At 39.5% G+C, this 12834-nt stretch overlaps 1 protein-coding gene across 1 annotated transcript; it reads right to left on the bottom strand.

The window, feature by feature from the left end:
- Positions 1-661: 661 nt before the first annotated feature.
- LOC119779761 lies at positions 662-8467 on the bottom strand. The gene is made up of 4 exons (XM_038279539.1): positions 8452-8467; positions 8311-8379; positions 6315-6377; positions 662-3025 (listed from the first exon to the last, which is right to left on the bottom strand). Exon 4 carries the CDS (start codon positions 2963-2965, stop codon positions 1304-1306), a length of 1662 nt encoding a protein of 553 aa, XP_038135467.1. The 5' UTR covers positions 2966-3025; positions 6315-6377; positions 8311-8379; positions 8452-8467; the 3' UTR covers positions 662-1303.
- Between the last annotated feature and the right edge of the window lie 4367 nt (positions 8468-12834).

The following is a 12834-nucleotide window of genomic DNA, read 5'->3' as shown; positions in this document are numbered from 1 at the left end:
AAATTGGACAGTGACAATTTGATCCACTGTTTGCTTTTCTTTTATTGTTTTTTTTATTATTATTGAAATTATTAATATGTTTGCTTTTGTTTTGATCTACTAATTAGTTTCCTTTTGCATTTCATGTTTTGTTTTTTTCATTTATTTTTTAAAAATAATTTAAATTGCCCCTACTTCCTATGATCCCTTTTCTTTCCAGGTACTGTGTAGTCGACCTACATACATGTTTTAATTTAATGAAATTGTTAAAGTATTTTGGACAGTTCTGTGCATCTTATTAAAAAGACCCCCCACCCCCTAGTGGGTCACACATGCATTATCTGAGACATAAATGCCAGAATTTATTAATGTAAGTTTGTCCGATACAGAGGAGTAGAATACAGTGTTTGAAAAAAGGAGAAAAGAGACCAGAGGGAACTTTACATTGCCATATTTTTTTTTATTTTTTATATCGCCATGAAAATTGCAGAGCAATAAAATACTTTTGTTAAGTTTTTTCAATAAGGTTCTGTTACATTAGAACAATCTGAGTAGATGTAATGAAATAAATCATATAAAGTTTAGTAATAAAGGGGCACATTTAGACATAAATCTCTGAAAAAGGAAGAACAGAAAGGAGCTGGGGTAAACATAGCAGTAGATCCGTTAAATGTGAAGACTTCCATGTTCCCACCAACAAAACTACCAGCAGGGAGATATGGATGGAAAATATTATGTTTTAACATTAACAGATTTCACATCAAAATTTCAGAAACATTTTATCAGCTGATTTTATCTTGTCAACTTTAATTAAAAAAGAACCAAGAAGATTAAGCCAAAAAAAGAAGGCTGAGCATTCAGCAACAGATACTTTTCAGAAGGAAAAAAAGAAGGTAAAAGTTCAAAAGTTAAAAGGTTTTCTTGTATTCCTACTGATTAAAATAGGTTTTTTCCAACATTGCTGTTTGGAGACATAACATCTCAGTTAACTGGGAGAGGTGGAAGGTTAAGACCAAACCAACATGAGGAATTATTCTGGTGATGTTCTGACTTCCTAAATAATATTTGATGCTTTTCCTCATAAAGTAACTGAAACGTTGTGATTACATAAAGCATACGGAAATATTTCATTGAATCTGTCCTGATGTTTCAAAAAGTGTCCAAAAGATAATAATGGGTGAGGGCAGCCTCCCTAAATTCATTCAATGGTGTTAAAATGATAATATAACATATATTACTAATCGTACCTAACAAACCAAAGCAAGCAGAGTATTCACCATGCTGCAGAATTCAAATCTAGATTCCTGTGGGGAGACCTGCTGGTTTAGGACGTAACATCCAGCGATTCCTGTTTGAGGAGAGGTTTATCTCCTTTTCCCACTTTAGCCATTAACTCTGCTTTTCCTTTCATTTGCATCAGGGACTCTCTTCGCTTTTTCCAGCCTGGTTTTCCCTCTTGTTTCTCTCCTTCAATCAGCATATCGATGTATTCTGGAGTGGAGAGAGGGTTGGGCTTCAGTGCTATCTCTTTCAGTCTGTTCAGACACTTTGCTGATTTCTCCATTAATTTTTGCACCTCATCCTGCATGGTTTTATATTCATCCTTTAGTTTTCTCATCACTCCCTCAACAGTCATTTTCCCTTCTGTGGCCAAATCATATTTCTCTTTCAGCTCTTTGATTGTTCGTTTCTCTGTCTCATCTCTGTAATCCCACCTGTACTTTTGGTTGAAATGTACATTCCAGTAACATTTCTTTGGACATGCTGTACAGTATCCATTCCGATCCATTGCTGCACATTTTTTTTTATCAGCATCATTTGAGTACGCACAAGGGTAATGACAGGTGACATGACACTGCTGGCAGTTTGTAATGAAGTTCCCAGAACCAGAGATATCAACCTGTATGGGTTTTTTAACAGTGACCTCAAACTCAAAGTTCTCATTTCTGCTGATCTCTGCCTCATTGTCCTTGATTTGTTTTCTCGTCTCTCTGATCTCCTCCAGTTTGGCTAAACCAAGTCGAACCTGACCCTGCAGACTCTCTACTGTAACCTCCAGCTGTTTTCTTTCTCTCAGGACCTCATTTGTCAAACTCAAACTTTGGGTTTGTATCTGACTTAGAGCAACAAAAAACCTTTTCATGCTTTTTGTTCCCATGTTCCAAAACATCTGGTCAAAGTTTTCATCGTCATCGTCCCCACTCTGTGTGTATGAGGAGGATTTATTGTCAGCAAACAAAGCTGAGTTGTTAAATTTGAAGTGAACAGGAAGATCATCTTTGCCTTTAGGACTTGGGACGCCTGAAGCCTTGATGGCTTCCAGAACCGGTGGCTTCTGACCATCTGCAAAAGTTACCAGGATCCTGATGTTTTCTGCTATATCTTTGCCAAAGATTGAGAGAATAGAATCAAAGACATACTTCTGTGACGGTGTGAGACGAGCTAAAGCAGCTTGAGCTACGAAACACACAGCATTGATTTCAGTGACTCCGTCTTTACTTGTGAAAAGGTTACGGAGCTGCTCTGTGATCTCCTTGTCTCTGTCGATCCCTCTGGTGTCTCCAAAGCCTGGAGTGTCTATAATGGTCAGAGAGAAGGGAATCTGAAACCCCTCCCTGTGGTTGAGTTTGTACACAGTGACCTCAGAAGTCTGACTGTGAGCTTGGGATTGTGTTTGACCGTCGTCCACTAAGCTGAAACGATACGGGTCATCCCATTTAACACCAAGGATGTAATTAATCATCCCATTAATGAGAGTCGACTTCCCAGCACCTCTGGCTCCAAGAACCATGATGGTGCGACTCTGTTCTTTGGCAGTAGCCTGTTTGGCAGTAAAACTGAAGAACCTGCATCCATTTATTTCGATTTTCTCCTCTTTCAGAGGAACTCTGTAAACAGGAAGAGGTCCCATCTGTGGCTCCACCTTTTTGCTGTTAGCTTTAACATCATCACAGAGCCTCTTTGGCCTTGACTTAAAGAAGCTCATGACTTTATCTTTTAAAGCAGACTTTGCAATGTGGAACTTGATCTGTTTTCAAAGCCAAATCTGTAAGAAGAAATCAATGAAGAAAACAATTAAAATTATTACCAACCACTGTTTCATATGAGATGTAGATGAAGATGCATCATTATCGAAGACACGTTTTTAATCATAACTCAAAGGTGAATATGCCATTACTAACAAAGCATAGTCATGTTTAAATAAAATGACCTGCTCATCCCTCCACTTCTCAGAGTCTCAAGGATGTTTAGAATGACAAAGCAGAATGAAAACAGTAATAAGGGTAATGTGGAAAACATTCTATATAAGTGAAGAGAATCTCCTGGTTTTTCCTGAGCAATCAAAATATTCACTGTCAACATATTGTCAGCTTTGGTAAAGGACCTTTGTTGAATGGTGGCACACGTTACGGTGGATTGATCTGCAGATAATCTAAAGAAAGAACCACCATCCTGGCCTCATGCTAAAGCTAAGATCTCATCATTAAACCTGGGCATTAACCAAGTCATTTAGCATTATACTCTCGACAGCATTGCTTTTTTGTGCATTTAATCCCATCATTGCTCTGGCTTTTGCAAAAAATAAAAACTATAGTGCAACCCTCAGTTGAATATAAAAATCAATATATGGTGTGAACAGTTCCCAGCCTCCTAGAAGCACACACTCCTCCAAATTGCACCTAGGTGGTTGAAATTCATGTGTGCAGGCCACAAGCAGTTATCAAAGTGTTAGAAGTCCACTCCCGCCCTCTCTTTATGCATCCACTGAGTTGGACATTTGCATACTTCTGAAATTTGTTGCCAGTAAAATGCAACTAAATTAGAGGTGCAAGTGTTATGCAATAAAAAATTCATGCTTCAGTATAAATTCACTAAGAAAAATAATCATAAAACCGATTGCATATCTATACCAATGATAACCAATGTCACGATCTTGGTGCTGATGGCTGGCTTGCTTGCTCATTTTTAGTGTTGTTCTGATGGTGGTTTTTGGGTCCGATACGATACCTGGCTGTGCAGTATTGGCCGATACCGATACCATATCAATACCATTTTTTTGGAAAAAGAAAAAAGACTAATACTGTTGGGATCCAGAGGTTTGTCAACTTTTCTCCACCAGAGGGAGTCTGAGACCTTCCTCCTGAGGACATGAGTCGACGTCTGCACACCTGTTCTCTATCTTCTCATTTGGAGGCGTATAAATGGAGGAGGATGCTGACACTTCTCTGTTGCCAGTAACGGTACCGGCTAACTTTGAGCTCCTTTAACCTGGATCAGTTCCCTGATTCTGAATCCCCTAGTCTCTGTGTTTTCAGCTACTCAGATCCTGAATTATCTGGAGATCAACCAACCCTCAAGACGGAACCCTCGCTGCCTGGAGTCTTACTGGTCCGCCCTCCACCGCCGCCTCTGACCTCAGCCCTCAACCTGCTGACCGTCCTCTAGACCCTCAAGGTCCACACCCCACCACCCGGTCTGAAACAGGTAATAATCCCAAACTTCTGCCAAACAGCAAGTTTCCTGGATCCTGACTAATCGTATCTGTCCTTCCCTAGTTGCCCCCTGAGATCAGCCAGATGAACCAACAATTCCATTACTCTTTGTTTGAATTAATTGTCAGTAAATCTCACTATTGTATTTTCTGTCTCTGGAGTGTTTTCTGCTTGTGGGTTAGGAGACTCAACCCCAACATGACAAATACAAAGTGAATCCAGTAGAACTTTTTATTGCCTACCTGGAATGGGTGACAATAGTTAAAGAAACCTTTGGTTCTCAAAATGGTATCGGTGCCCTATTTGTTGGTACTCACTGATACCGGTACCACCATTTTAGTGCTGGATCGGGGCCCCGCCTGATACTGCTGTCGTTATAAGTGCAACACGACTTGTTTCATTCACCTGTATAACTCTACCCTGTTTTCTTATCACTGTTCATCTGACCCACCTGTTCCTGCTCCTATTTATGCTGCCTGTTTCCAGCCATCAGCTGTTATAGACCTTATTATAGACCTATATTTAATCTTCCTTTCTGATCTAAAATTCTTTAGAAAGTAGTTAACAAACAAGTGTGCCTGTGGAGTACCACAGGGATCAGTGCTAGGACCAATTCTCTTTACTTTATACATGCTCCCAATTGGTAGAGTTATTAGACAGCATGGGATTAATTTCCACTGTTATGCTGATGATACCCAGCTATATCTGTCTATAATCCAGATGAAGCTAACCCATTACATAGATTACAGGCATGTCTGAAGACAGAAAAACCTGGATGACTCTTAACTTTCTGCTTCTGAATGCAGACAAAACAGAAGTTATAGTCTTTGGACCAGAGTCTCTGAAAAAGAAGCTGATTAGTCAGTCACTTCATCTGGATGGGATTAAACTGATTTCAGATAATAAAGTAAAAAATCTTGGTGTTGTTTTTGATCAGGACCTGTCATTTAAATCCCAGATCAAAGAGGTTTCTAGAATTTCCTTCTTTCATCTGAGGAACATTGCAAAAATGAGCAATCTCCTGTCCAGGGGTGATGCTGAGAAACTAGTCCATGCATTTGTTACTTCAAGGCTGGACTATTGTAATTCTTTACTATCAGGAAGTCCACAAACTGTAGTTAAAAGCCTTCAGCTGATCCAAAATGCTGCAGCCAGAGTTCTGATGAAAATGAAAAAGAGAGATCATATCTCTCCTATCCTGGCTTCTCTTCATTGGCTTCCTGTTAAATCAAGAATAGAATTTAAAATCCTCCTTCTCACATATAAAGCCTTAAATGGCCAAGCTCCATCTGATATCAGAGATCTGATTGTTCCTTATGTTCCTAACAGAGCACTTCGCTCTCAATCTGCAGGTTTACTAGTGGTTCCTAGAATTTCTAAAAGTAGAATGGGAGGCAGATCTTTTAGTTCTCAGGCTCCTCTCCTGTGGAACCAACTACCAGTTTTAGTCCGTGAGGCAGACACCCTGTCTACTTTTAAGGCTAGGCTTAAAACTTTCCTTTTTGATAAAGCTTCTAGTTAGAGTGGCTCAGGTTATCCTGATCTATCTCTATAGTTCTGCTGCTATAGGCTTAGACTGCTGGAGGACATAGGGACCCCCTTTTCCATCATTCTGCTTCATTCTATCTCTATTCTCCTATTCTGCAGAATCTGTTAATGCTATGGAGCTGGTTGACAGTTGCCTTTTGTATCTATGCTTCTTTTTCTATGTTTGCTTCTGTCTCCTTGAACCCCAGTGGGCCTCAGCAGATGGCACTATAGAAATAAACTGCATTGGATATTCCCCGTCATTAAATCATTTACTATATAAAATGTTTTTCTAGGAAGGCCAGGGTTTCTTACCTGCCAAGGAAAATAGGATGGATGCTGCCAAATGTTTGAACCCAAACCAGCAACAGGATCGACCTACAGATAAAGGAAAGGAATCATTTTAGCATCATTTATTTAACAATGGTTTTAAAGAGGTTATAAATTAAAAAAGGAATGATATAGCTTTCCATACTTCTGTATTTATAATCAGCACCACAGTCACACTTTGAATAGTTTTATTAAAATGACAGACTATGATTGTTTTAAAAGGTTTATCTTGGTGAGCAATATATTATATATATATATATATATATATATATATATATATATATATATATATATATATATATATATATATATATATATATATATATATATATATATACATACATACATACTATTTTCTACTACAGTAAGAGACACTGAGGTGTGGTTCATTTCTGTAGTAATAAATTCTGGTTGGTAGTAAACTGCTATCTGGACTCTGAGTCTGTTATTTTGGTTACATTTGCCCACGACCACCTTACGACGGCCGACTGAATTTCAAACGTTTGATTTTCTCCCGACCTCACGATTCCTGATGGGGAGGTGGTTGTTAGAGGCTTAACCCCCCCCTCGTTAGCCCCTGTGCACTACATGATGCACAACGTACGATCAGGCTGAAAGTCGGACTAATCGGAAGATTCTCACACAACTGGAGAATCGACCCGAAAATCACACAGTATACAGAATATAGAGAGTGAATCTAAGGTGGAAGCTGAACATGAACACTGCAGCTGGATGAGTTTTAATGCAATTAAATATGACATGTTAATTCACAAAGTTTGCCATTTTCTATGTATATACATGATCATTTTATAACTTATCACCATTAAAAAAAAACTACTGTTATTGTCCTCCATTTCTGAACTGTTTCACAGTAATCCTCTGTTTGGAGAAAATATGCAGTCATATAATATTGGACGATACTGTGGTGGGATTTCTCAATAATACTGCCTCAGCAGGATCATCGTCTCGGTCGACAGAACAGGACAAATATGTCAGAAGTTACTATTAGAATCGGAGCAGCTGCACTGGTTCTAGGGCGGTAAGACAAATGAAATTAGACAGGGATCTAGGTTTCTTCTACAAACTGCTCGCGCATCCCCTCCAAATGCGCGCAGACAGCCTGCTGTAAAAACTCCACCTTCAGCCCCGCTCTGGCCAAAACATCCTCTAAGGTGGGAAACATTTCCACTGATCCCCGCTCCACACGCGCACCCCACAGTTCCAACTTGGTCCTAAATACATATTTATTTTTTCCCTTGCACCGCAAGGTGCTCTGGCGCCCCCCTTGGGGAGGCGCGCCTCACACTTTGAAAACCGCCGTTCTATTAACCTGACAACAGCCAGATGCATGTCTCACTCCGCCTAGCCCCACTCACATACATCTGGGAACCCGCCATAGGAATTGCCTTTACTGAAGGCTGGGCCTTATCAAAACTCCTTGCATATGATTGGATAAGCCACTTGTCTGTCATCTTTATTGACGTGCTATTTCAACCACTCACACCGAAGCTAACCCGTGACGCTGTGAGAGGAGGAGCCATTTGGTAGATCAAGCTCTTGCCAAATCCGGTCGGGAGAAGGGCGAAAACATCGTTTCCACCAACAAAAGCCGTTCTCTGATGTTCTTTTAATGAAACAATATCAGATAGATTGGACAACACAGAAGAAATAGCAGCATCAATGCTAACGCTTGCTTCCTCAATGCGAGCCGCCATTGTTGTTGGAATCTCACGGTCGCTTCTCCACTCCAGGACACACCCGCCCTGCGTCCTGATTGGACAGACCATAAATCCGGTTGGGGAAATCACTTTTAATGAGCGGGTTCCCAGATGTATGTGAGCGGAGCTAGGCGGAGCGAGACATGCATCTGGCTGTTGTCTGATTCTATATTTTTAAGCGTGTATTTTTACACCAATTTTTACAATTCAGTAATATATATATATTTTCCAACATAGTGAGGAAGAGATAAACTGGAACAAACCTTTGTTGGCTTTGCTCTGCTCAGGCCTGGTGTTGAAGTTCTGCTTCTTTAATGCTCTGGATTTATTCACTAAAACATTCATAGAGACAGCATTAGACAATAGAAAAAAACCTCCATGTTTAACCCAGTGAAGATACTTACCACTCAGGCTGCTGTGCATCACAAAGGAGGAAGGAAGGTCCTCGTTTTTTATACATATCCTTGGACCCACCCATACCTTCTCTAAACAAAACTGAAACCATCATAGTCCCACTAACATGCACTCCCACGAGGAGATGAAAAATAAAGCAGATCAAGTCGGACGTTTCACCGAATGAAATCCTTGAATAAAGGAAACTTTTGCTGGTTTCATGGAACCTGGACTTTCTTTGATACAATCTGAAATCAGTCAGAAATTAGACTTAAAATGATAGCTGAATAATATTAAGATAAAACAAAGGTATGCTTCACAGATGGCCTTCGATATGAGAGATAATTAGCTGAATCAAAGGGGAAAAACAGCTTCATTGTGGTCTAGCTTTGTTTATGAATTCAGTGTGCTTTATCTTTTTATGGGCCGACGACCACTAAAAATGAAACTAATGTGTTATCTGCTCCCCAGACTGTATAAAAGATTAACAGGAGGAACCACCACGGTATATCTGAAAGTGAAAAAACAAATTCCGCCCTTCTTGTAAAGAGATCAGGATTAAACAGCTTTTCTGGTTGAGTCTCAGTCTAATCTAGTAGATGCATGAGGTTGGAATGCTGCAGATCAGCGACCCGATGCATTCTGCAGGGTTTTCTGTAGAAACCCATACCTAGCTCAAAATCTTCAGAGTGGCAACACAGACAAGCCATATCCTCAATAAGTCCTTAAGCAATAAAAAAAGGAGAAGTACATATATTCAACACGTGCATAAAACTAGCAAATCATAAACATTTTCATTAAATTTTCCCCAGATAGAAAAACACAACCGATCTAAACATTTTACCTCGGCTTTGAATTTATTTGTGTGATTGAACTGAACTCACTTCTTTAGTAAAATTCCTTGAGACAACACTTCCTATTTTGCCACTATAGAAATAAATGGAACTGAATTTAATTAAATGCGTGGAAGTGAATACTCATTTAGTCTATAAATGCAGAAACTAAGCCTGTTAGGAATCTTTTTATTAATCAAACATTGAAGACTATTAATCAGAGACAAACTCACTGATGTTTGTTTCAAGGATTTTTACTCAATCAAGGAGAAGAACTATGAGGGACAGAGTGTAGGTCACCAGACTTCTAACTGACAAAGGGAATGATCTGATTTTAGACAATTCTCTCTGACGTTTTGCTAGAAAGGGTTTGATCCGCGAAAACACCCAGAAACGAGGGCAAATTACATCGACTCATTGACTCTTCAGCAATCCCTCACACTAAGCATGCTTGTAGCGACAGTGGAGAGGAAAAACTCCCTTTGAACAGGAAGAAACCTCCAGCAGAACCAGGCTCAGTGTGAGCGGCCATCTGCTGAGGCCCACTGGGGTTCAAGGAGACAGAAGCAGACATAGAAAAAGAAGCATAGATACAAAAGGCAACTGTCATCCAGCTCCATAGCATTAACAGATTGTGCAGAGTGGGAGAATAGAGATAGAATGAAGCAGAATGATGAAAAAGGGGTCCCTATGTCCTCCAGCAGTCTAAGCCTATAGCAGCAGAACTATAGAGATAGAATGAAGCAGAATGATGAAAAAGGGGTCCCTATGTCCTCCAGCAGTCTAAGCCTATAGCAGCAGAACTATAGAGATAGATCAGGATAACCTGAGCCACTCTAACTAGAAGCTTTATCAAAAAGGAAAGTTTTAAGCCTAGCCTTAAAAGTAGACAGGGTGTCTGCCTCACGGACTAAAACTGGTAGTTGGTTCCACAGGAGAGGAGCCTGAGAACTAAAAGATCTGCCTCCCATTCTACTTTTAGAAATTCTAGGAACCACTAGTAAACCTGCAGATTGAGAGCGAAGTTCTCTTCTAGGAACATAAGGAACAATCAGGAAATATTGACAACTTGGACATGAGGGGTGGTAAGAAATCTGAACAATCCAGACTAAAGTATAACCTCACTTGTTACTATTGTCAGCAGCCTGGTCACAAAGCTTCTTTATGTCCTTTAAGAAAACCTAAGTCAGTAGAGTTATGTGTGGTACCCTCCAAAGAACATAATTATGAACTTTCTGATAGTTCGATTCCACATAAACATCTGGTAGATGTGATGATAAATGGCAAAGCTGTAAAAGCTCTTGCAGATACGGGTAGCTCACAAACCTTGGTGAAATCTTCTTTGATGAACAATGTAATGTCAAACTTTAACAAACTGGTAAACATTACTTGTGTTCATGGATGTCAGAAAGAGTATCCAACTGCAGATGTCACTACTGAAGTTGAAAGCCAAGCTTTTATGTTGACTGTTGGAGTTGTGAATCAGTTATCATATGATGTTATCCTAGGGGAAGATTTACCAATCCTAGACAGTTTGGTTCAAGAAAATTCTGTGGCATATTCCTGTGCTGTCATGACACGATCCATGAAAAAGGGCTTAGAACCTCTGCCAGATGCAGATGAAGGTTTGTATGAAGAAGGAAGTAAAATCAGGAAACCAAAACGACAACGTAGACACGAGAATAACAAAAACAAAAGCAGGTCAAAACTTCCTGAACCTAAATTACCATTAATTCCATGTGTTGATCTCCAGTGGTTGATCTCCTAATAACTTTAAAGAGAGACAAGAAAATTATCCATCTTTGAAACCTCTCTTTGATAAAGCAAACAAAGATGGTGAAAAAGAGACTACTGTGGAGTTCAAAAGTTTAGCAGGAAAGCCTTTTATTGGAAGAAAGTTTTCTTCACTATCGTGTGTTCCGTTTTCTCTGTCTCGCCAAGTCATCGTTCTAAGCTCCCACGGATTCTGACCTAACCACTGAAGCTTCCCTTCCCTCTTCCAGTTCCGGTTCACAAGTACACTCAGTTTCCTAAATCCTACCCCCGCTGATCTTATCAAGTAACCTGTTAAAACTTTTACCCTGGTTCTCTAAGTGTGTTACTGCATGTAGGTCAGATCCTTTAAGAAAATCATGACACTAGGACCAATTTTCTTTACTATATATATGCTCCTGTTGTGATTTTATGTTCTTTTCTATTCCCAGCCATTTGGGAATTTATGTTTCTGATACTTAAAGATGTTTATTGCCCTCCCCTGTAGGGGTGGTAAAATATCTTATTTAATCAGATATTATTTCAGCTGTTATATATTGTTTATGACACACAGTCCTACTAACTGTGTGTTAGAACAATAGATGAAAGAGTGATTCGAGCACTAATCATGGTCAAACAGTTATTTCTGCACATTAATGGAATAAATTCACCACAACTTCTGTTCAAAATATAAGATTTTATTAACAAAACTCATTCAGCTCCAAGTCAAACATATTTCAGTTTAACACTCTCAACTAAGACTAGTAAAACTCAACTAAACTAAACTAACTACTATGTACAAAGAGGAAGGGGAAACGGTTGAAAAACATATTACAGTTTAAGATGGATTCTGTGTTTGAAACCAAAGTTTATCTGGAAGAATTTGGGATATGATCAAATTAGCTTTTCACTAATTTAGAGAAATTGGAATTTTTTCAGACCAATTCACAATGCAAATCCATGAGGTGAATAAAACATTATTAATGTTTTATTGAATGATTTGCTTAATCAGGAACCAAAAACCTTTAGTTAAATGATTCTTTACCCTCTTTGAAATAGCTAGCAGCGAATAGACATCAGGATTCCACTAAATGACTCTTGGTCAGACTTGGTAATGGAAATGTAATGAGCATCTGAGGAACACATGAACACTAATGTTCAATCAGTGTTTAAATCCTTAGTGAATAAAGCTTGTCTAAGCTTTAGCAACAGCTCAACACATGTTCCTGTAGCATAGCGTAGCATGCAGTCCATTCTTTAGCATCAATTAGCGTTGTCTTTACTCATCAGTAAACACACGATATGATTAGCATCATCAAAAGACACATTGCTTGTTCTGTCCCTAATCATGCCAGAGCTGCAAACCTTTTTCCATGTCCAGTTGGAAAGCTTGAGTTTCATCCATTTGCAGCTCTGCAGTCAGGGACTCTTTGTCTCAGTCTCACACCCAGGGCATGGTTCTCATCCAGATTGGCTCTAAAAGTTCTGAAACTGAAGAGAAATGTGGTGCAAAAGGTCGGGGGGGTCACGCCTCTGGTTGCTTCCATGTGACTTGCCTGTGGCTGCTTTTGCTGAAAAAGGGGGGGGGGGGGGGCTGCAGAAGTCCACAGCTGTTATTCACCAAAGCTGCGTTTTCTCCTCTGGTCATCCAATCAGGATAAAATATGGACACTGGTTCCCAATGTCCAAAAGGTATGATCATGGCATATGGCATAACACTCCCAATCAGTAGAGTTATTAGACAGCATGGGATTAATTTCCACTGTTATGCTGATGATACCCAGCTATATCTGTCTATAATCCAGATGA

This window comes from Cyprinodon tularosa, unplaced genomic scaffold (genome assembly GCF_016077235.1).
Source record: "Cyprinodon tularosa strain WSP-4 unplaced genomic scaffold, ASM1607723v1 ctg1509, whole genome shotgun sequence".
In the NCBI taxonomy this organism is placed as follows: Eukaryota; Metazoa; Chordata; class Actinopteri; order Cyprinodontiformes; family Cyprinodontidae; genus Cyprinodon; species Cyprinodon tularosa.
The sequence above is the reverse complement of the archived record's forward strand: the minus strand, read 5'-3'. Positions and strand labels throughout refer to the sequence as shown.

Excerpts from the sequence above, each read along its gene's own strand:
- LOC119779761 (XM_038279539.1), bottom strand. The coding sequence starts at position 2,965 with ATGAGCTTCTTTAAGTCAAGGCCAAAGAGGCTCTGTGATGATGTTAAA.